The 23028-nt window shown below is 39.9% G+C and overlaps 3 protein-coding genes and 1 non-coding gene across 9 annotated transcripts; 3 read left to right on the forward strand and 1 right to left on the reverse strand.

Moving 5' to 3' along the window:
• Nucleotides 1–79: 79 nt before the first annotated feature.
• On the forward strand, nt 80–9344 carry NKAPD1 (NKAP domain containing 1). Of its 4 annotated transcripts, none has more exons than XM_053593700.1 (6): nt 80–150; nt 1684–1760; nt 4096–4196; nt 6087–6236; nt 7021–7074; nt 7687–9344. In XM_053593700.1, exons 2-6 carry the CDS (start codon nt 1692–1694, stop codon nt 8189–8191), a joined length of 879 nt encoding a protein of 292 aa, XP_053449675.1. In that variant the 5' UTR covers nt 80–150; nt 1684–1691; the 3' UTR covers nt 8192–9344. The 4 variants fall into 4 exon arrangements, with proteins under 4 accessions (XP_053449675.1, XP_053449677.1, XP_053449676.1 ...); XM_053593702.1 differs by having other exon boundaries at nt 7690–9344; XM_053593701.1 differs by having other exon boundaries at nt 92–693; nt 7690–9344.
• LOC128589348 (U6 spliceosomal RNA) lies at nt 1991–2097 on the forward strand. The gene has a single exon (XR_008380941.1). It is a non-coding gene; the product is annotated as a U6 spliceosomal RNA (small nuclear RNA).
• Nucleotides 9345–10245: 901 nt separating the features above from the next.
• TIMM8B (translocase of inner mitochondrial membrane 8 homolog B) lies at nt 10246–12450 on the reverse strand. The gene is made up of 2 exons (XM_053593709.1): nt 12309–12450; nt 10246–10616 (listed from the first exon to the last, which is right to left on the reverse strand). Exons 1-2 carry the CDS (start codon nt 12390–12392, stop codon nt 10449–10451), a joined length of 252 nt encoding a protein of 83 aa, XP_053449684.1. The 5' UTR covers nt 12393–12450; the 3' UTR covers nt 10246–10448.
• Nucleotides 12451–12503: 53 nt separating this feature from the next.
• On the forward strand, nt 12504–22405 carry SDHD (succinate dehydrogenase complex subunit D). 3 transcript variants are annotated; one of them, XM_053593705.1, is made up of 4 exons: nt 12506–12629; nt 14764–14880; nt 16782–16926; nt 21422–22405. In XM_053593705.1, exons 1-4 carry the CDS (start codon nt 12578–12580, stop codon nt 21585–21587), a joined length of 480 nt encoding a protein of 159 aa, XP_053449680.1. In that variant the 5' UTR covers nt 12506–12577; the 3' UTR covers nt 21588–22405. The 3 variants fall into 3 exon arrangements, with proteins under 3 accessions (XP_053449682.1, XP_053449680.1, XP_053449681.1); XM_053593707.1 differs by lacking the exon at nt 16782–16926 and having other exon boundaries at nt 12504–12629; XM_053593706.1 differs by lacking the exon at nt 14764–14880 and having other exon boundaries at nt 12561–12629.
• The last annotated feature ends 623 nt before the right edge of the window (nt 22406–23028 follow it).

Below are 23028 nucleotides of genomic sequence, written 5' to 3' on the forward strand. Positions count from 1 at the left end.
GTCTTGGAAAGCCTCTGTTTGGGAGCTTTTCAGTCTCCGGTTGGTGGGAAGAATTTCTCGGGAGCACGACTTCCGGCCTGAAGAGGAAGCCGCCTCTTTTCCGCCCAGACCTCCGCCCCCCACCCCCGCCACGCGAGGCTGCGGCGCACGGTATGGGTGTGTTTGTGTGTGTTTGTGTGGGGAGGGCGTTTGGAGGGAAGGTTACCGGGAGCTCCGAGGCCGCCGGGGGGCAGGAATCCCGGTGACAAAGATGAGGACACGTTCTCTGTCTTCCACTTGGAAACCTCACCCCCCCTTTCAGGCACCCTAATCACTTCCTGGGGCCCAACCGAAGGTCGCACCCGTCCAAAGCGTCCCCATCCTTTCTGGGGCGTGCGACCTAACCCCGGGCTCCGTCCCAGCGGAGCGTGAGCGAGGAATGCCCGGCTCAACCGGGCCGTCCGAAATCCCCGCCGGCGCAGCCTCCGGCCTCGGCCCGAGAGCGAGAGCGGCCCGTGGCTCCGGGCTGGGGGACAGGCGGCCGCGGCCTGGGCCGCGGGAGAGGGCAGAGTAACCGGTGGGAAGGCCGCGTGCGAAGCTGCAGAGCTGCCTTGGAGCCCTGACTCCTTGGCTTCCTGGCTCGGAGGAGATCTTGTAATGGAATGGTTCTTCGTCTCACACTAACAAGATGCCTGATTTCCTCAGGATCGAGGGGTGAGTGAGCGTGGGGGTGGTTGCACAAAGCCCCTGCTAGCTGCACGTACGCGAATGTTGTTACCTGGGTTTTGGAGGCTTCTGTATGAAGTAGGAAATAAAATGCTCCCGAGTGGAGAAATGTAGGACATCTTTGCATTTGTTGTGCGTAGGCGTCAGTTTTTATTACTGTTGACTTTTGTGATTCCCGACTCTCTCAAATGGGCTTCACTGTAAACTGATTTTTTGATTTGAGATTTGATTTCTTATCTAGCCATTGACATACATTGTTTGTCTGGGACTGTGTAGTCTTGGGCAAGTTAGAGCTTTTAGGGAACTTTATCTACAAAATAGGGGTGGCTTAAATAAAATAGTGCTTATGAAAGCACTTAATTTTGTGCACTCTTGTGCATTTTCTTTTTTTTTTTTTTTTTTTTTTTTGGTTTTTGGCCGGGGCTAGGTTTGAACCTGCCACCTCCGGCATATGGGACTGGCATCCTACTCCTTGAGCCACAGGTGCCGCCCTATTTATTTATTTATTTATTTATTTATTTTTATTATTTTTTTTTTTTGTAGAGACAGAGTTTCACTTTATTGCCCTAGGTAGAGTGCCGTGGCATCACACGGCTCACAGCAACCTCCAACTCCTGGGCTTAGGCGATTCTCCTGCCTCAGCTTCCGGAGTAGCTGGGACTACAGGCGCCCGCCACACGCCCGGCTATTTTTTGTTGCCGTTTGGCAGGCGCCGGGTTTGAACCCGCCACCCTCGGCATATGGGGCCGGTGCCCTACTCATTGAGCCACAGGCGCCGCCCTCTTGTGCATTTTCAAAGAACTTTCATTTATTTCCTTTCATCTTCAAATTAGTGTGATCAGGCATTTTCCCCTTTTAATGGTGAAGGAAAAGCTATTATTCAAGACTTCTGAGTTTTAGTTCATTAAAGTTTTCTTTAAGGAAAGATAAGATAATAAAGGAAATTATTATTAAATGTTATTTATTGATTCATTTCAGATTGAAGAATGTCCCGGGTTCCACTGGGGAAAGTTCTCCTGAGGAATGTCATCCGGCACACGGATGCTCACAATAAGGTGGGAGGTATAACCTAGTCATTCCACTACAGTTATTGAAGGCATACGTTGTGCCAAGCATTATTTTGACACAGTTGGGAGATACAAAGATGACTAAAATAGATATAACAATAAAGTTTGATGGGTACTATGTAGTAAAGACATTTATAAAGTCCTTTAGAGCACTGAGGAGGGAATAATGAAATCTTCCCTGGAGAATTAGAAAAGATTTTAAAGAATGAATGGTGTTTGTGGTCGCTTCGGTAGTACATATACTAAAATTGGAACAATACAGAGAAGATTTGCATGGCCCCTGCTCAAGGATGACACGCAAATTCGTGAAGCATTCCATATTTTTTATGAAACTAATTTATAGCTTTCATATGAAAGCTATAATCCAATTACAGCCTAAGAATATGGGGAAAGGGAGGGGAGAGGGAGAGGATGAGTGGAGGGAGGGCAATTGGTGAGACCACACCTATGGTGCATCTTACAAGGGTACATGTGAAATTTACTAAATGTAGACTATAAATGTCTTAACACAATAACTAAGAAAATGCCAGGAAGGCTATGTTAACCAGTTTGATGAAAATATTTCAAATTGTATATAAAACCAGTGCATGGTACCCCATGATTGCATTAATGTACACAGCTATGATTTAATCAAAAAAAGAATGAGTGATGTTTGAGCTGCTGATATTTGACTTGAATGGATATAAATTTATCTGGTGTGAAAGATTAATCTGGATAGGGAGAGCATTGTGCTCTAATATGGGAACAATTAAGAGCAAGAGCCACTTGGTGCATGGCAAGAAATTTATGTATCCAGAAAGTACAGGACATGTGGGATAATAGCAGAATGTAAGGCCTGAGTGGTAAATTAGAGTTGGAATATGATTCTTGGAGATGAGACTTTCTCCTCTAGGCAATAAAGAATCCCTCAAATGTTTTTAAGCAGTGTGTGACGTTATCATATTTGTGTTTTTAGAAAGATGATTTGTCAACTAGGTAGGGAATAAATCAAATGGAAAAACAGTAGAGAGACCAATTAGGAGGCAGTTGTAGTGTTCCAGGTGAGCGATGATGAGGCAGTGATAGTAGGGTTGAAGAAGAAGATAGCAGATAGAATCCAAAGAACTTTATGACTAGATGAGTGGTGATAAGGATGGGATTAAATACAGTTGACCCCTGAACAACTTAAAGAATTAGGGGCACTGACACCTGGACAGTCAAAATACACATCTAACTTCTGACTTCCCTCAAACTTAACTGTAATACCAATAGCCTACGTTTGACCAGAAGCTTTACATATAAATAGTGGATTAATACATATTTTATATGTTATATGCATATGTGTTATAAGTGGTCCCATGAATTTCAAAACTATTTTATTTAAGGGACAACAGTGTAACCACCTGTGTGACTGGGTGGATGATGATGATCCCGTTAATTGAAAGAGGGAAGAAAAAAGAGGATAAGTTTGATACAAAAGGTAATTAGTTTGGTTTTGGACATGTTGATGAGGTGCATATAGGATGTCCAAAGACTGACAATTTAAACTTGGACAAAGGGAGAAAATTTGGGTCTGGATGTAAATGTTAAGGAATGATTAATATATGAGTAGATGACAGAGGTAAAGAAAATAGATGAGGTCACTTGGGAGAGCACATGTAATGAAAAGAGGTCCAAGACCCTTTTGTTTAGTTTCTTTATTTAGCTTACTACTTCTGGTTTGATCATAATAACTTTCATATCACCCGAGGTTAACCTAAGCTCTCTATGCAATTGTAACCTACCCCTAGTTGTATGATAAGCTTAATAGTAGCTAAAAAAAAAAATCTAGCGCAGCTTTAATGAAATTACACAGGGATATTTTGCTTTTGATATTTTATGAAAAGAGACTTAGGCTAGGGAGTTTAAAGACCTATCAATACTAGTTTTTTGTTTTTGGTAAAATCACTGAACTTTTGTTTCTGATTTGTTTTCCTTACAAGATTGTTTTCCTTATAAGATTGTTTAAGAGGATACAATTGAAATCATCTTGTATTTTAGAAACATGTGGGATTATAATTTGTTAATTGCATCATAATTGCAAAATTGATAAGGTGATAAGTGTGTCTGTGCAGGGGTTGAAAAGTTCTATTGGGACAAATTCTATATATTTGAGATTTACTAGGTTGGGTAGTTTACCACTTTCTAGAGAAACCAACATTTGTTTTCTAGGTCCCTAATCACAGCCCAGTCTGTTGCTGAATAACTAGTCAGAAAATAACTGTATTTCCAATTAGTTATTTTTCTGTAATGTAAAGTGTTATTTTTAGTAACTTATTTTTATTTCTTTTTAAAAACTCTATAGATTCAAGAGGAATCAGATATGTGGAAAATAAGAGAACTAGAGAAACAGATGGAAGATGCTTACCGTGGGACTAAAAGGAAAATGTTACCCAGCAGTTCGAGGTGAAGTTGTAGCTCTTCGAATCTTCTTTCAGAATCCTTAACTTTTATTTTTAAAAAGTTTGCTATTTTAAGGATAGATGAATTTCGATCTGTGAGTCCTTAAGCCCTTCCCTCTTTCATAAATCTATACCCAAGGATAAAGATAATGGCTAGGCTACATATGGCCCCATTCTTTGTACTTATTTGCAGTGGAGAATTTAAAAATTCTACCTGAGTAAGTATAAAGTGCTTAGGGTTCTGTGGATTTTGACTTTGCTTGATAGCTTTTTTAACTTAAGATTTTCTAACTGGAGTCTTATGGTCAATCTTATTAGCTGGCTGATCAATCATTTCTTCTTTCTATTCTTTCAGTCCTTTCTGTATCCCATCTATTCAGCTATCTTCACCAGGTCAACAGCCTTTCACATTCCCTTCTTCTAATTCCTCTTATTTCTTAAATAGAAATGGGATCTCACTTTTTGCCTAGGCTTGTCTCAAACTCCTTGCCTCAAGCATTCTTCCTGCCAAAGCCTCCCAAAGTGCTAGGATTATAGGTGTGAGCCACCACTCCTGGCCTCATGTTATCTTCTTAGTAATTTGCGTGTGAATATGAAGGATTATGCAGGCTTTGTTGTTTTTCACTTGTGGACATATAAGAATGTCTGAGTAATTGAGGAAAATCTCTTGAGCCTCATATGTCTGTAAGTGTAAAAGCTACGTGTTTGAGAAATTATTATAATGTAATAATCTTGATTTCTAAAACCACCAAGGGAAATCAGTAGTTAGGAATGAGATGTTTAAGGGAGAGTGATGAGTGTGGACTTTTGGTGAGTGACCTGGCTGTGTGTGAATGGCTTCAGACAGTTCACACACATGGCTTCAGGGATACCATGGTGTCCCTGGTAAAGAAAGCAGAGTCTCACCATAAAAATATCTTATAGTTTTTTTCTCTCTGAAAAAAGGTAGTCCTTTGAGAATTTAGAAGTATAATTAGTACAGATAGTGATTTATTTTGTATTGGTTGTTTAATTCCAGATGACATTTCCAGAAATAAGGTGGTGGTTCTTTTAGAGTGGAGTCTATTAATTCTTGTCATGGTGAATAAATATTTTATAGAAGTTAATTAGACTTTAAAAATTGACAATAAAAATTAAGTCTTTAAGACTTAATCTCTTTAGTAGTAGGGATTCTGATGATTCCTACCAGCTAGTACAATGCCTGGCATATAGGAGGACCTTAAAAATTTTTGATAACTGGGGCGGCGCCTGTGGCTCAAAGGAGTGGGGCTCTGGCCCCATATGCCAGAGGTGGCAGGTTCAAGCCCAGCCCCGGCCAAAAAAAAAGTGAGACTCTGTCTCTACAAAAAAAAAAAGCAAACATTGTAACTAAGTTGTTTATACCCTCACATTTACCTGAAGTTTAAAAACATTTTTTTTTTTTGATAACTGATTAGCTGACTTGCTCGCTGTTTAGTGGACAGAGGCTGGATCAGCGGTTCTGGGTTAGGCCTTGTTCCCACTGTTACTATGACATCACTTTAGCAAGTTGCTGGTTTGCAGGAAGGGAACTATATTTCAGAATCTAGGGTAGTCTGAAGTGTCCCCAGCTGTGATTATGCTTTGCTTTTCTCTGTATGCCCTCCTATGTTGAGAATCAGTGAGTGAGCTGTAGTCAGAAGTGATTCTGTCTATATTCTGCCATTGCAAGAGTAGTGGTGGTTAGGTTTTTTTTTTTTCCCCACTGTACTTATAGAGAGGAACAGATAATGTCCTTTACGTTTTTTTTTTTTTTTTAACAGTATCAGGGTTTTCTCTTTTCCCCTTAGCTTGTTTCATGAGGTTTGAATATGATGTTCTATAAAGTAAGCTCACAGATTGCTTTTAAATGTAAAAGTTCTGCTTTCTCTTATAGCCGAATGCGTAGTGATGGTTTTGATGAAGAAAGTCAGAGAGACTATTGGAGACCAAAGAATGATATTTCTGGGACATTGGAAGATGATTTTCTTAAGGCTAAATCCTGGAACAAGAAGTTATATGATTATGAAGCTAATATGCCCGACAGGTTTGTGAATAATTCTTATGACCATTAATAATTAGCCTGAGAATGTGTCTTGGCCAAAATTAATTGGCCCCTCCTAAATTTGTACACAGATGTTCATAGCAGCATTATTTGTAATGGCCAAATAGTGGAAATCCAAATGTCTAACAACTGGTTAAGTGGGTAAACATAGTGTGGTATATCCATACAATGGGATATTATTTGGCAGTAAAAGGAATGAAATACTGACACGTGGTTCAGCATGGATGAACCTTGAAAACATCATGTTAAGTGAAAGAAGCAAATCATAAAAAAGTATGTATTATGTGATTGTAATTATATGGTAAATCCTTACACATTTTATCGTTCTGTTTATGTCATAGGCAGATCCATACAGACAGGAAGTAAATTAATGGTTGTCATGGGCTAGAGGCACTACACTTGAAAGGTTGAATTTCACGTTATGTGATTTATCCTTTGATAAAGTTGTTTTTTAAAAACAATAGACATTATATTGTGAAGTGTTTTGGGAAAAGAGCTTCACAGCTAACAAAGTGTAAGAGTTCTTTAGTGTTTCTTAAGGAAGACAGTGGCAAGTTCCCTTACAAATGGACAAAAGAATCCTTTGTAGCTGAAATGGTAATGTATAATTCAGAAAATGTAGCAGTTACTGAACATTACTATATCTCTGTTTTCTTTGTTTTGTGTGTATGTGTAGGTATGCATGTACTCCAAAAGTCTAATTTTCTTTTAATTTACAAAAATGTATACATTGCTTTAACAGTATGTGTAATGTGTCCTGTTACAGATGGGGTCACAGTGGTTATAAAGAATTATACCCTGAAGAATTTGAAACAGACAGGTAAGAAAAATTGGCTTACTGAAAGAAATTAAAATTAGTATGAAGTCTGTACCATAAATTGATTCCCTCACTTTTACAAAGGATGTAATATTTGCCATTGAAAATGTAACTTGAGAAATAAAAGGTGATTCAGTTGGGAGATGACTGCTGCTTGCCATGCTCTGGTTAATGTTTGGTATATCTATAAGCATTACTGTATTCCATATCGTAACTCAGTATGGCAACTTAGAGGAATTTTTTGTTGTCAAAGACAGGGTCTCTCTGTTGCTCAGGCTGGAGTGTGGTGATGTTTGCTCACTGCAGCCTCTAACTCTTGGGCTCAAGGTGAACCTTTTGCCTCAGCTTCCCCAGTAGTTGGGGCTATAGGCACACACTACTACACATGGTTCATTTTTCTATTTTTTGTAGAGTCTTTCTGTTACCCAGGCTGGTAGCCTAGAATTTTCATCTTTGTTTTAAAGATGAGGAAACAAAAAGAGTAATAAAATCTGATGGCATATGTCATAGTTCTGATTTAAAATGTAGATGTTAATCCCAATTTCTTATTTAGAATAAGAGACATAATCACTATTTTTCTACATAAAAGTTTCTCTTTTATACTTTTTTTATTAGTAGTGATCAGCAAGATATTACCAATGGAAAAAAACCATCTCCCCAGGTAAAATCATCTACCCACGAATCCCACAAGCACAAGAAGTCAAAGAAATCCCATAAAAAGAAGCAGAAAAAAAAGTCACATAAAAAACAGAAGAAAAGCAAAAAGGAAGCCATGGATATAACGGCAGATTCTTCAAGTGAGTTCTCAGAAGAAACTGGGGCTTCTAGTACTAAGAAAAGGAAACAACCACATAAACGCAAGAAAAAATCCAGGAAAAAGTCTATCAAAAAATCTGCTTTATTCTTAGAGGCAGAAAGTGACACTTCTCAGTCAGATGATTCAGCATCCAGCAGTTCTGAGGAAAGTGAAGAAAGACACACTAAGAAAACCAAAAGAAAAAAGAGAGATAAAGTCCATATCCCTGTGGCTAATAATGAAATACAGAAGAGGACAAACAAACGCACCAATTGGAAAGTGGCTACAGATGAAAGGTCTGCTGAGAGCTCAGAAGATGACTAAATGGGAAAGGAAGATGCTTGTTTCCCACGTGACTGGTATTTTACAGCTCTTATTCATTGGAGTTTTGCCAAGGACTCTTGTTCAACACAGGGGGCCTGAGGTCAGAGCTGTCTTGTGCCATCTAAATATGTTCTGACAAACTTATCTTCTATTTTGGCCTGTTAAACTTGATCCCCTTTTGTTGTTACTAGGGAATCTGGTATTTTGTTATGAAGGTTTCTTGAAGAGATTATTTTTTGCAATTAATCACATTTAGTGTAGAGTACATATACAGCAAATTAAAGGACCCAGAAAGCTGAATCCAATAATGACCTGGATATGCCAATTAGATATTGAATTTGGGGAAGTCAAGGGCTGAGATTAAGAGGTGAATTGGACCCAGTGCTGTGTAGAAAGGTATGACAAGGGAACACTATGTGGCTGTCTTTGTTAAAATAGCAGGTATCACAATTGGCTTGTCTGTAGCCTTGGTGCTTTGATGCTTCTGTATTTTGACCCCATGGATGTGGTCCAGTTTACTTAATGAGGAAATGGGCTTAAGAACAAACCTTTCCCCTTGACGATATTATCCATAGATAACCATTATTAGAAGGGACTAGAGTTTTGTCAAATGTCCCTGCTGGACAGGGTCTAGAGTTACACTTAGTAGCTTCTAAATATGGCATTGGATTTTTTTTTTTTTTTTTAGTTCCATTGCTATATATTGCCTAAATGGACTTGTGTTCAAAATTATTTCTTCAGTTGTTATAATCCTCTAGCAGGTGGGGAAGAATTAGGAATTAGTCATGCTGTCAAAATGGTGCTCTGAACAGGATTCAGGGCAACAACTGCCATGTAAGTGTTGTCTTCCTTGTTCATTTATAAGTCTGTTAATGAACTGTAGGTTTTCCCTGAAACTAAGTTGAATCATTTCTAAAATGAAATAGGCTTCTCAGGGACGTAGCCACTTCTGTGTTTGGATTAAAGCACCAAGCAGAGACCACATTATTTCACTCTGTGATCTCTACTGTGAATTTTAAGAAACCAAAATATAACTGAAAGAAGGCTGGCAGAGCACAAGTGAATTTCTTCACTATGGGAGAAAAGATCTAGTGACACATTGTCATTTTTTTGATTATTGCTTCACGGGTTGAGTAAAAGCATGAAAACTCAAGACTTTTGGTCTTGGTTCTGCCACCAGTGGGTTATGAGGAAGTTCAGAGCAGGTAAGTTAACCTCCCTGGCCTTACTTTCCCCAGATTCAATACAGAATTACTTCATGGTAGCATGACACTAAGACACCAGCAATAGAACATAACTATGACAACATTCCATGAAGTGGTATTTTATAGTTCTAACTACTAAGTTTGTTCTCTTTATGGAACAGATTTCTAATAAAGTGCTTGGTCTTACATGGTTGGCCAGAGGTGCCCTATCCCTTGACTACAAGCAGGTGCTCCCTTTTGGGATATTTATTTGAAATATTAATACTTTGGTACTCAATTGTCAGTGGTGTATATTTTTTTATCTTTGGGATTGGTAGAGTCTTAAAGGAGGAAGAACAATTTATAATTACTACCTCTTAACCTAAAATTTGTTCCCAGAGCAAGTGAAATCTTTGTTGGAAGGAGTCTTTAACATATATTTTTTAGCATTGTTTCTGTGCTCTAAAAGTACAGACTCCAAGCAGACTCAGGAAAACAGGCCAGAGGAACAAGGCATTTCCAGGAAGTTGGTTCTGTTTGGGTCTTGACCTTCCCCCTCCTCCCATACTAGCAGGTTTATCGCTTTCCCAAGGAACATGCATCTTGCCTATTTTGTTATGTTTTTTTGGCCAGGTTTACCTTTTCTTGGTCATGTATAAGCAATAAAAATGTTTTGTTCTTCTTTCTCAACCCCAAATTCTCTTCTATACCTTAGGCCTTGATGGTTCTTCCAACTCCCTTAACTATGGCTTAGTGTGCTCTTCAGAACCTGCCATCTCCCCATTTGCACTACTGGCCAAGGAACATATTTATTTCTAGTGTTCCTGCCTACTGGAGAGCTCTATATTAAATCCTAAGATGGGATTAAAAAAGAGTTGGAGAATTCACATTTATTGAATAATGGATACAACCTGGAATTTCTCAATTCCAAATAAATTTCACTTTTTGAACATTTGAGCTGTTACTTTTTAGCACCAGCAGACATGACAGTGGGTTGATAACCTTTCCCTTCTAGGCATTCAATCTGCTGTAATGAGTCCTTTGCTGCTTTTGTCATTCTCCCAGGGGATGGCCTACTGTCCTCCTTTCTGTACAATTTGGGCAAACCGACTGGTGATGGCAAGAGTGGTGTCAATGAAACGGTCCACACAGCTAGAGAGACAATTTTCAGTGCGGGAGTCTAGGCGATTCCCTGGCTTTTCTACACATTTATCCCAACATAGCTCCATGAAGTGATGCACCTAAGAGGAAAGAAAAATAGAAATTACTGGGGTCTGCAGGCCTAACTCTGTCCATTTTCTTACTCCTCATGGTCATCACCTGACAAAATCATTCTTTCAATCAACAAACTACAGAGTCATTTTGGGCAGTTAGGCCTAAAGCTGTCCATTTTCTTTTTTTGTTTTTTTGAGACAGTCTCATGTTGCCCTCAGTAGAGTGCCGTGGTGTACAACTCACAGCAACCTCAAACTATTGGGCTTAAGAGATTCTCTTGCTTCAGCCTCCCAAGTAGCCGGGACTACAGGCCCTGGCCACAGTGTCTGGCTATTTGTTCATTTTCTTACTCCTTATGGTCATCACCTTACAAAATCAGTCTTTCAGTCAACAAACTAGATTCACTTTGGGCTCTCTTTTTTCACTTCCTAATTTGTCACCAATAGTGGCTCAGATCCTCATCCCTACAGTTTGTAAATTCTCAGGACTAATAACCTTTAATTTAACCCAAAGCAGCCAGGACCAGTGTAAATAGGAAGGTAGGGCCCAAGTCACTCCTCCAAACAACTGCACTCATTGCATTCCCATCTTACTCCCAAGAGAAAGTAGCTCTTAGCCTTTTGGGGATCATGGGCACATTTGAGAATCTGATAAAGGATATCAAACTATTATTAATAGAGTTACAGAACTTGCATGCACTTGGCGTGTTCAGGACCCAAAGATTTCTTTGTCTCAGATCTCACTCTGTTGTCCTGGGTAGAGTGCCCTGGCATTATTATAGCTCACAGCAATCTCAAATTCTTGGGTTCAAGGGATCCTCCTGTATGGGTCTCCCCGGCAGCTGGGACTACAGGCCCAGGACACCATGCCAGCTAGTTTTTTCTATTTTTAGTAAAGACAGGGTCTCTGCTGTAGCTCAAGCTGGTTGACTCCTGAGCTTGAGCTGGGTGATCCACCAGCCTCCCATAGTGCTGGGATTACAGGCGTGAGCCACAGTCCTAGGACCCAAAGATTTCTAACAAGGTTTCCCTACCCTCCAAGGGAGAAAATAACCATTTTACCAAGCTTACTCTTTGGGAGGCTGGATTCTAAACAGTTTTTTTCAGGTCCTATAGGATAGCTATTAGCATCTTTTAAGAGGCGTGGTTAAGTAATCAGAGCAAGATCAAGTAGTCAGCAAGGGGCCACGTCAAGTTTGAACAATTCTAAGGGGCTCCAAACCCTGTTCTAAACCAACGTCTCCACTGAGTACTAAAGAAAGCCTTGCCCTCCCACCCCAGTCTAATGTTCTAGCGCTCCATCGTTTTCAAATACATTGTCGCGTGAGGCATTGGGCGACAGTGAAACCAAAACCTCGAGTGGAGAGATGTACTGTCTAGAAGCATGTGGCCTGCCAGGGGGAAGGGAAGATTATAACCCAGATCTTCCAAATGTTAGCCCATACAGGTCGCCAGGTAATGAAGCTCCAGTGCCCCCGAGTCACCCACACCTTTCTGCCTGCTATACACCTTTTCTCCACGCTGTGGTTGCTTAGTCGGCACCTAAGCACTACCAGTCACCAGCTGCAAGAGGGCCGTCACTCGTTTTGGTGAGGTGAATGGGGAGCAGCCAGGATCGGCCTCACTGAGCCGCCAGGGTACAGAGCTCCGCGGGTGGCGGGGCCTGTACTTCACCCTTCTATCACTTCACCCCCCCAGCGCTGGTCCCGGTCCCAGCACCTGTGCAGTGAATTGTGCCTTCTGCTGTTCCGCCGCCACTAAGCGCTGCAGCTCCCCTTCGTCCGCCTCTCCCAGCTCCGCCATCGCCAGCTAAGGGTTACGGAGCTCTCGACGCGTGTGTCTGCGCATGCGCAGCGCCGGCGCCCCGCCTCCCGGCTTCCGGCGCTCCAGTGTTTTCCTCCCCCTTGTTTTCTTTTGTTGTCGGTGGGTGGGAGTTGTTACAAAAATACTTCCGGGTTGCTGGATGACCTTGAGCCCTCCGAAGCGATATGGCGGCTCTTTGCAGGCTGAGTGTCCTCTGCGGTGCCCAAGGAGGCCGAGGTGAGCGGTCTCGGCAGCCTGAGGCGCTCAGCGCAGCCTCCAGCCGGGGAAGGGAAGGAGGGCGAGGCTCGTCTGCCATGTGGGGAGTCCTCTTGAGAAGGGAATCCTCAGGCATCTGCCGAAATTACAGCAGTGACCACCACTAGGAGCGAGAACGTTTACTCGAGCGCGTATTTTCCTTGCTGTGGTCTGACGTGGTGGTGGGATAATCTAAAGAGTTCGCTCTGGAAGTTGTAGTCTTGCTGAGACTATTCCATATAGGAATTCTCTTTTCTCGTCATTCACCGTCCTTAAAGTGCTCTCACCCTAAATCGGGGAAAAGGGTTGGAATTTGAGTCTCAAGGCTTGGACTTGCCCATTTCCACTGGAGTTGGTGTTTGAGTGTGAAGGTGAAGGGGGTATCAGTTTGAAAATCATTTAACTGCTCCTGTGTGTTACAGCAGGAACGGCAGGAAGGCTGGGACACAAATGTGAATAAAACGTAGTTCCTGCTCTGCAAGAGCTTTCATTCCTATAAGGAAAAACTATTGTGTTGTACATAATAGTTTTATGTATTGTGTTGTGCAAGTACAGCGAAAGAGTATTTTTAACTGTGTTTTGAAAGCATTACTTTGTCTTGGTTCCTGAAGGAGGTGCGCCTGATTTAAGTCTGAAGGCCAGGAAAGAAAGGCCTTACAATTAGAACTACTGAATGATTAAAAGCAATAATGAAGACATAGAAATTGCATCATACGTGGGAAAACAAAACAAATTAGATATGATTATAACGTGAAGATGAAGGTGTGAGTAAAATGAGTGGAAAGGTGAACTTGTATCAAATCATGGAATCTTGCCTTTTAAGGAGTATGTACTTTATTGTAGAGGGTAGCCATTGGAGGGTTTGACATAGATTTGCAGATTATTTATTTTTATTTATTTTATTTTTTTGCGACAGAATTTCAGTATGTTGCCCTTGGTAGAGTGCTGTGGTGTCACAGCTCACGGCAACCTTAAACTCTTGGGCTTAAGTGATTCTCTTGCCTCAGCCTCCAAATTAGCTACGTCTACAGGCACCCGCCATAACACCTGGCTATTTTGTTGTTGTTGTTGTCATTGTTTAGTAGGCCCAGGCTGAGTTTGAACCCGGCAGCCCTGGTGTATGTTTCTGATGAGCAATGGGTGCCTAGCGAGATTTGCAATTTTTAGACTGACCCTTTGATGACAGTGTAGTAGATGGCCATGTTAGGAGATGGGGACAAGCCATGACACAAGTCAAGGAGACAAGACAGGACACTATTGTAGTAATTCAGGCAAGATGAGGTTTTGAACTTGAAAAGTAATACTACAAAGAAAAAAAGATTTTTTCCAAGAAATGTTAAAGAGATATGTCAATAGGATATGAAAATTGAATTTAGGGGGACAATCCTTCATGACTTCATTACGGAGTTAGGTTAAAGAATGCTTGGGGTGTCATTAAACTGGGAAACAAGTTTGGATCAGAAGGTGCATTGAAGGATAATTTCTGTTTGTGGCATAGTGAGTGGAGAGGCCTCATAAGCAGTTAAACTTTTAAAGTTGTGAAGAGATAGCAAAAGGTGGAGATTTGTGTGTCCTTGTGGTTAAGAGTGAAGAAATGGCCTAAGGTGAGGACTATCCACACTCCTGGGATAATTAGCATTTAAGAATGAATGCAGAAATCCAGTGGTGCCTCACCCCTGTAATCACAGCACTCTGGGAGGTTGAGGTGGGTGGATTACTTGAGCTCTGGAGTTCAAGACCAGCCTGAGCAAGAGCAAGACCCCATCTCTACTGAAAATAGAAAAAAAAGTAGCCAGGCATTGTGGCAGGCCCTTGTAGTCCCAGCTACTGGAGAGGCTGAGGCAAGATAATTGCTTGAGCCCAAGAGTTCGAGGTTGCTGTGAGCTGTGACATCATGGCACTCTACTGAGGGCAACAGAGTGAGTCCCTGTCTCAAGTGACTCTCTTTTACATAAGTGATTTATTGGTGTTTTGATGGCTATACTTAGTCTGACTTCACATTTTGCAAATGAAATGTTACCTGTCTTTAGGGTTAGTAGCTTCCCTATGGTCATTTAAAAGTCTGTTCTTCTATTAAAGGAGAGGTGGTTTTGATCCCCTATGTCTGTTTCCTCAGCTCTGTTCCTCCGAGCCTCAGTGATCAGACCTGCTTATGTCTCAGCATTTCTCCAGGACCGACCTGCCCCAGGATGGTGTGGAGCGCAGCACATACACCTGTCACCGAGCCACCACTGTATGTTCTTTCCAGCACTGCTGCTTTCTGGGCTCTGGGTGTTTTCACCTAGACTTAATTGTCACGGCTTTAGTAGCACTTTCTATCTGTGGGGAGGAGTCTTTGTGTCCAGCTATGTCATATGAAGACCTTTGGGCAGACAATATCAGTATAGTTGAATGATGCCATTTATGTTCACTGAGGACTTTCTAGCCTAAGTTTTAGAAAATATTTACATTTTGCCTCGGCGCCCATAGCTCAGAGAGTAGGGTGCCGACCACATACACCAAAGCTGGTGGGTTCAAGCCTGGCCGCGGCCAGCTAAACAACAATGATAACTGCAACAAAAAAGCCGGGCATTGTGGTGGGCTCCTGTAGTCCCAGCTACTCTGGAGGCTGAGGCAAGAGAATCGCTTAAGCCAGGGGTCCTCAAACTATGGCCTGTGGGCCACATCAGGTGGTGTGATTGTATTCGTTCCTGTTTTGTTTTTTTACTTCAAAATAAGATATGTGCAGTGTGCATAGGAATTTGTTCATAGTATTTTTTTTTTTTAAACTATAGTCCGGCCCTCCAACGGTCTGAGGGACAGTGAACTGGCCCCCTGTTTAAAAAGTTTGGGGACCCCTGAAGCCCAAGAGTTTGAGGTTGCTGTGAGCTGTGATGCCACATCCCTCTACCGAGGGCAACACAGTGAGACTATGTCTCAAAAAAAAAAAAAGCAATCAGAAAATATTTACATTTCTTAATAAAAGCTCTGTGGGAAGAGCCTGCTCAATGTAGTTCAGTCGCTCTTATTTTATTTGGCTAATGGAGAAGAGCCAGATATGGATAATTGAAAATAATGGGCAATTTAAAAGTCGTGTCTTGTGGACTGCACCCTGTGTATATATAGTTGAGTTGCTTATTTTTTTAGGTTGACTTTAAACCATAAGACGTTTCTTAGATAAATGCTTTTTAAATATCACTAATGTTAGTCTTTTGGGTACAGTGCACGCTATCTGGGTGAAGAGCACAATTAGCATATAATCTTGACTCTGTAAAAAACAATGTAAGCAAAACATAGGTACCCCCAACAATTCTGAAATTAAAAAAAAATTTATAAAAACAACAAAACTGCAATCAAGAAAAAAATATTATTAGTCTTAGAAAATCTGTTGATGAATAATGTTAATCTCATTTCCATTTTAAAGTCTGTAGAGATCAGTACATTATAGAGAAAGATTTCTCTTCATTCTTAGTCACTTAGAGTTGCATTTGAGTTATGGGATTAGGTAAGTATAATTTTTCTGATTTTAAGAACTTATTATCTTTGAAAAGATTTTGTTTCTAGATTCCTATGCTTAGCTCAATTAAGTTTAGCAGGGTGGTTTTAACTTTGTAGTTCATGGAGCCGAAGAAAGTTGTATACATAGATTTTTATGTATGTCCCCAGGTGCCTTTTTTCTGGGAAGAAGCTACATCCTTTTATCAGATTTCCAAGGGGGTCTGTAACCAAAAGAAGATAAAGCCTCTCAAATAAATGTTTAAAGCTTTATATTGCTTTTCACTTGCTTAGAAGAAGTTTCCATGTCCATAACTATTGGGGACTATTTATAAATAATGTGGCGGAAGGGCCATGATCCTAAAAGTTGACATCAGAACTAAAGTGAATGTGTCTCCTAATCAATATGTAGGTGTTGAGAGTCCATGTGCTAAAAGACTTCAAAGAAGGGAGAGAGCATATTTCTCCATTACTACTTTTTTTTTTTTTATTTTGAGATAGGATCTTGCTATGTTGTCCATGCTGGCTTACCTGTTTTTACCTCTTACTCTCTTTATACTCAGAGTTAAATCTTACTTGTCAGTTGGGATTGCTCTTTGGCAAATGTTGAACACGGGAGGTGTATGTTTTCCTACCTTATGAATCTGGTCCTTTTTGTAGCTGCTTCCAAGGCTGCATCTCTCCACTGGACTAGTGAGAGGGTTGTCAGTGTTTTGCTCCTGGGCCTGCTTCCAGCTGCTTATTTGAATCCTTGTTCTGCGATGGACTACTCCCTGGCTGCAGCCCTTACTCTCCATAGTCACTGGCAAGTATAGCATTCCTTCTGTGTTACGTTATTTGCTCAATTTGTTTGCTGTGAGCTTGTCTCATGTATTGCATATGAGGGAGAAGTTGATTGAGATGTTGAAGATCTGTAGAAAACTTTAAAATATATATAAAATATTTATAGGCCTAGATTTATATAGCCATCTGCCTATTTGATGTCTTCATTTCCATATCTACTGGCATTTTGAATGTAGCATGTTACAAAACCGAATTTCTAATCTCCCCCAAATCTGTTCCTCCTGCACTTTTGCCCATCTGAATTAATGGTATTTCCAGTCTTCATTCAAACCTCGAACCATCATCATCCTTGACTCCACTAATAGTCTCCTAACTGGTCCCCTTTGTGTCTGTTCCTGACACAGCAGACCCAGTGATCCTACTAAAATATTTAAGTCAGAACAAGATATTTCCCTTCTGCAAACACTTCTTTGTCTCTTCATTTTGCTCAATCTAAAGGTCAGAATTCTTAGCATGGTCTGCAGACTGTATGACCTGATTCCCTATTTCTTTCCTCATCTTCAGCTCTCTCATACGTACTGAGTTCCTTGTCCTTGAACATGCCAGGACAGCCCAGACCTCAGGGCTTTACTGTAATTGTTTCTTATGTTTGAAACTTTCTTTTTCTAGTTATACACTTGGCTTATTCCTGCATCATCTTGAGATCTTAAATTTTGCCTTCTTAATGAAAAGCCTTCCCTAATCACTTACTCAAAATTGCAGTGTCTGTCTTGACGTTCCTTATCACTGTCTTCTGTTTTATTTTTTCAGTAGTGTTTTCTACCTTCTAATACATTATATCATCTTTATGTTTATTATTTTGTATACCACTTTTCATTCCCCCTCCCCAAGAGTGGAAGAACAAATACAGAATTAAACCTATGGCTTAATGAATTATTGTAATGGTAATATGAACACCACCCCGAGGAACCATTAGAGCTTTTAGAGTAATCACTTCCTTGTATTTTGTCATAGTTTTATCACTACAGTGTGCATCTCTAGATGCAGTTCAGTCTTGTTCTTTAAAGGAATAAGGTATATGGATTTTTTTGTTTACTGTTTTTGTTTTCTGTTACATCTCTTGTGCCTAGAATAGTATCTCCCACATAATACTCAGTAAATACTTGCTGAATGAATATTCAGCTTCTATTTATTTTATCTGGTATATTTATAAAACTTTCTAAGTGAATGAAACCTCCTATAAGGAGTGTAAAAGGCAGGTTGGGTTCCTTGAGTTGTTCGTTTTACTTTGTTTTGCAAGGAGAATGTGTTGTCATATTTTGGGAGTGAAGGATTGTTACAACCGGAAGAACTTTGAGTAGTATCTTAACCAGTCCTTTCATGTTACAAATGTGGAAGGTAAACCCCGGGGAGGTTAAGTGATTTGTCAGAATAATTTTCTAGCTAGCAATAAAAGGGGGTTTTAATTACTTAGTTTTCTAAGGCTGATTAAGAGAATTAACCTTTTTACCAGATAGACTTTTCAAAGTAAAGGATTCCATTTGCATGCTAAATATTAGATCACAAATATGTAAGTATTTCTCTAGTGTGTGATGCACCTTGAAGGAATAATCTCTTATTTGTATTTCAGTTCCTGAACACCTAATCTCTTTTAACCTGTGTTAATTGGCTTTATCCCAGCTATTTTACATGAATCATTCCTACTAAGGTCATCAAAGACCTTCATCTTTCCAAATTTAGTTGTCTGTTGTCTGTCCTCTGCTTACTTGAACTCTCGGGAGCCTTCCATTCTCTCCTTAAATTACTTTTCTGTGGCTTTCCAGATGCCATACGTGTCTCCTCTGCCAGATCCTCCCTTCTCTTGTTTGACCTCAGAATGATAAAGTTTCCAAGGCTCTGTCTTAATTTTTCTTTCTGTACACTTTCCCTAGGTGAGCTCATACCTTACCTCTTTTCCTGAGTTGTAGTCTTGTATATCCAGTTGTCTAACTGACATATTCACTTGGATGTTTGATAGTCATCCCAACTAGCCTTTTTCCCCCTTCCCAAATCTCCTTTGATTTTCCCTCAAAACCCCCTCCTCAATTAAATATAGTTGCTCAAGGTAAAAATTCTAGGAGTCATTCTAGATATTTTTTTGTTTTTCCCTACTTGTAATCCATCACCTCTTTCTTTAGTTCTTTCTTCAAAGCCTGAATTATATGTTACACCCTCTCTCCTGTCGCCAGCCTAAGTTAAGCCAAAGAGTCTTGCCTAGGCCACTTTAGTTGCCTTCTCACTAGTTTCCTGTGTCTGTGTTTGACCCCTTCTCCTGCCCACACTGTCCATTTGCCATACTATAGTCCGAGTGACCTTTTTTTAAAAATAAAATTACATTCCCCCAAAGAAAATACACAAGTGGCCAATAAAAAAATTGCTCAACATGATATGTCTTTGGAGAAATGCAAATTAAAAGTACAGTAATGAGATACCACTTCTCGCCCTTTAGCATGGCTAGAATAAAACATAGATAATAAGAATTGCTGTGACTTGGAGAAATTGCAACCCTCATACATTTCTGCTGGGAATGTAAAATCTTGCAGCCACTTTAAAAAAACAGTTGGGCAGTTCCAACAAAAGTTAAACATAGAATTATCATATGATGTAGCAATTCCACTTTTAAATGTATATCCAAGAGAATTGAAAATACAAGTATATGTGATCACACGAAACGTGTAGGGATGATCACAGCAGCAGCATTTATAATAGCCAAAAAGTGGAAACTATCCAAATGTCTGCTGACTATTGACTAACCAAAATATAGCATATTTATACAACAGAATATTATTTAGCCATACAAAAGAATGAAGTTTTTTTCTTTTGAGGCAGAGTTTCACTCTGTTGCCCTGGGTAGAGTGCTCATAGCTCACAGCGACCTCAAACTCTTGGTTTTAAATGATCCTCTTGCCTCAGCCTCCCAAGTAGCTGGGTCTACAGGTGCCCACCACAACTCCTAGCTTGTTTTTCTATTTTTAGGAGAGATGGGGTCTTGCTCTTGCTCAATCTCATCTCGAACTCCTGAGCTCAGTCAATCCACCTGTCTGGGCCTCCCAGAGTGCTAAAATTACAGGCTTGAGCCGCCACACTCGGCCTGGGAATGCAGTGTTAATACATGCTACAATATGGATGAACATTGAAAACATTTTGCTAAGTGAAAGGAAGTTGACACACAGTCACGTATCGCCTGATTTCATTTATATGAAATGTCCAGAAGAGGCATATCCACCGAGACAGAAAGAAGAGTAGTGATTTTCTCCCCATTAGCATAGTCTAAAGACTGGAGGGTTTCTTTTGAGGGTGAAGGAAATGTTCTGGAATTAAACAGCGTTTATGGTTGCACAACTGTGTGATATACTAAAGCCCACTGGATTGTGCACTTAAAAGTGAGTTTTACACCGGGTACAGTGGCTCACATCTGTAGTCCTAGCACTCTGGGAGGCTGAGATGGGAGGATTGCTTGAGTTCAGGAGTTTGAGACCAGCCTAAGTAAGAGTGAGACCCATCTCTACAAAAAAAATAGAAAAATTAGTTAGGTGTGGTGTCATGCACCTATAGTCCCAGCTACTGATGAGTTTAAGGTTGTGGTGAACTATGATGATGCCGTGGCACTCTAGTGGGAGCACTACAGCAAAACTCTTCTCAAAAAGAAAAGAAATTATGGTATGTGAATTAAATGTCAATGAAAGTATTATAAAAATAGAAAATTAGGTCACTCTTTACGTAGGACATTTCCTGATTAAAACATACCAGTGGTTTCCTGTTGTATTTCACATATAATTCAAACTCTTCATTATGACCGTCGAGTCCCGGCACAGTCTGCTGCTGCTTCTGATCTCTGCTTCACTCATGTGCTTCAGCCCCACTGACCTCCTTCCTGTCCTCAGAGATGCCTCTTTTGTTTGGAATGTTCTTATTCAGGCCATCCTTTCTAAAGTATTTCTTCATTGTGCATAAATATTTACTTTTTCTTTCTTACTCACTAGAGTATTTGTTATTTATAAGGGCAGGGTTGCTGTCTATTTACTATACTCCCAACATCTATGATAAGGTTCTGGCATATAATATCTGGTTAGTAAATTGTTTTTGAATTAATAAACTAGATTTTTTGCTTTAGTTAACAAGATTTCTAAATAGAGTAGTGATTAGTTACTGTCTCTTATATAAATGACTCTGGAGAATTGACTCAGAAGAGTAGAAAAATAACTTTATTACATTATTAGGAAATTTTTGATTCCTTCCTTTTGATTTATGATTCTTGATACTGTGAGTTGGTGTTGTTTTAGCATCTCAAAGTATTAAGTAATTTCACCTATAAAAAAGGTTACCCAGAATCCCACAAGAAGCAACAATTATTGGAATGACAAATAGGGACATTGCATTTTGAATTTGACCAATTTTTTTTGCAGCCAAGTTACCTGTATAGTTATTTACTTAATTTGTGATTTTTCATTTGTGCTATGATTTTTTTTTTTCTTTAGGGGCCTTGGACAAGTTGTTACTGACTATGTTCATGGGGACACATCGCAGAAAGCTGCCAAGGCAGGCCTTCTGGCACTTTCAGCTTTAACCTTTGCTGGGCTTTGTTATTTCAACTATCATGATGTGGGTATCTGCAGAGCTGTTGCCATGCTGTGGAGACTCTGACCTTTTTGACTTCCTACCTTAAGAATTGATTGTATGCCTCTTTGCCTCTGCTTTGTCGTGCCATTCAACTCATAATAAGGAAGAAATGATTAAGTCCATTGGTGGACAAAGCTCTTGTTATAATCGTGGTTATTTTCAAATATTAATTTTTGAGAAAAAGGTTTGAGAGGTATAGCCAAGAAATTTTAAGACTGAGTTTCATATTATACTGAGTTAATGGAGTTGTCTCTCAACTTCTAACAAGACTCATAGTTTAACAAAACTTTATGCAACTATACAAGCTTTTGCCTTCTAATTTATCAGTCTAAGAGATTTCAGCTTTATTACCATCAACACATGATCAGACTTACATATTTGGTCTGGAAATAAGGGACAAAGGGAAAGACTGTTAATTCATGAATAATGACTTTGCAGAAAATTAGATAGTTTAATTTTTGAAAAAATCCCTCTCTGCTTAGTTGATACCAGCTACTGATGATTACATATCCTAGAGAAACTCTAAAATTAGGAAATACTGATATCTGTCTCACATTCTGAATTTCTAAATCCTAGGAAGCAGAGCTTGGAGAGCTTCTGAATGTAGAGAAGTTCCATGTAAGGACTAGATGCCCCTTGTAGATGTATCAAAATACTATCAATTCTAAACTGAGACTTAATCCTCAAATGTGTTTTACTTGTTCTAAAATAATCTGTCCACAAATATAATGTATAAGTAATAAATTGTTATTTTCCCATTGTAGAACCCCAACATGAAAATGTATTCTATGAAAAGAAATTTTTAAAAATGTTGTATAATAAAAATATATGCTACTCTTTTATGTATTAAATGTCCCTAGTTTTTTTTTCTTTTTCTTTTTTTTTTCTGAGACAGTCTCACTATGTTGCCCTCGGTAGGGTGCCATGGCATCACAGCTCACAGCAACCTCAAACTCTTGGGCTTAAGTAATTCTCTTGCCTCAGCTTCCCGAGTAGCTGGGACTACAAGCACCCACCACAATGCCCAGCTGTTTTTTGATTGCAGTTGTCATTGTTGTTTAGCAGGCCCGGGCCAAGCTCAAACCCACCACCTTTGGTGTATGTGACCGGTGCCCTACTCACTGAGCTACAGGTGCCGAGCCAGCCTACTTTTATTTATTAGAATTAGGTGTCTGTTGCATCCATAGCACTAAAGCAAAGCTGAGTATTTAAATTTCCTTTTGGGTCTAAGCCAGTGGTTCTCAACCTTCCTAATGCCATGATACATTTTCATTGTTACAAAGGGGTTGCGACCCACAGGTTGAGAACCACTGGTCTAAGCACTTAGGTAAATCAAACACAAAGTACTGTAATACAAAAAGGACTTACCTGTAAAAGTAGTTTGGCATGAGTAGAGTATTAAGATTTAGGGGTAAGAATTAGAACTATGTCCAGGTTATCATGTCCCGTGATTACCAGCCTTTGG

The sequence above is a fragment of the Nycticebus coucang genome, chromosome 6, assembly GCF_027406575.1.
Source record: "Nycticebus coucang isolate mNycCou1 chromosome 6, mNycCou1.pri, whole genome shotgun sequence".
Lineage (NCBI taxonomy): Eukaryota > Metazoa > Chordata > Mammalia > Primates > Lorisidae > Nycticebus > Nycticebus coucang.

What these genes read in the sequence shown, in the direction of transcription:
- NKAPD1 (XM_053593700.1), top strand. Translation starts at nt 1,692, where the DNA reads ATGTCCCGGGTTCCACTGGGGAAAGTTCTCCTGAGGAATGTCATCCGG. An exon ending in GAAGCTAATATGCCCGACAG is followed by an intron (nt 6,237 to 7,020) that starts GTTTGTGAATAA and finishes GTCCTGTTACAG; the next exon opens with ATGGGGTCACAGTGGTTATA. An exon ending in GAAGAATTTGAAACAGACAG is followed by an intron (nt 7,075 to 7,686) that starts GTAAGAAAAATT and finishes TTTTTTTATTAG; the next exon opens with TAGTGATCAGCAAGATATTA.
- TIMM8B (XM_053593709.1), bottom strand. Translation starts at nt 12,392, where the DNA reads ATGGCGGAGCTGGGAGAGGCGGACGAAGGGGAGCTGCAGCGCTTAGTG. An exon ending in AGGCACAATTCACTGCACAG is followed by an intron (nt 10,617 to 12,308) that starts GTGCTGGGACCG and finishes CTTTCCTCTTAG; the next exon opens with GTGCATCACTTCATGGAGCT.
- SDHD (XM_053593705.1), top strand. Translation starts at nt 12,578, where the DNA reads ATGGCGGCTCTTTGCAGGCTGAGTGTCCTCTGCGGTGCCCAAGGAGGC. An exon ending in CGGTGCCCAAGGAGGCCGAG is followed by an intron (nt 12,630 to 14,763) that starts GTGAGCGGTCTC and finishes CTGTTTCCTCAG; the next exon opens with CTCTGTTCCTCCGAGCCTCA. An exon ending in CTTACTCTCCATAGTCACTG is followed by an intron (nt 16,927 to 21,421) that starts GCAAGTATAGCA and finishes TTTTTTCTTTAG; the next exon opens with GGGCCTTGGACAAGTTGTTA.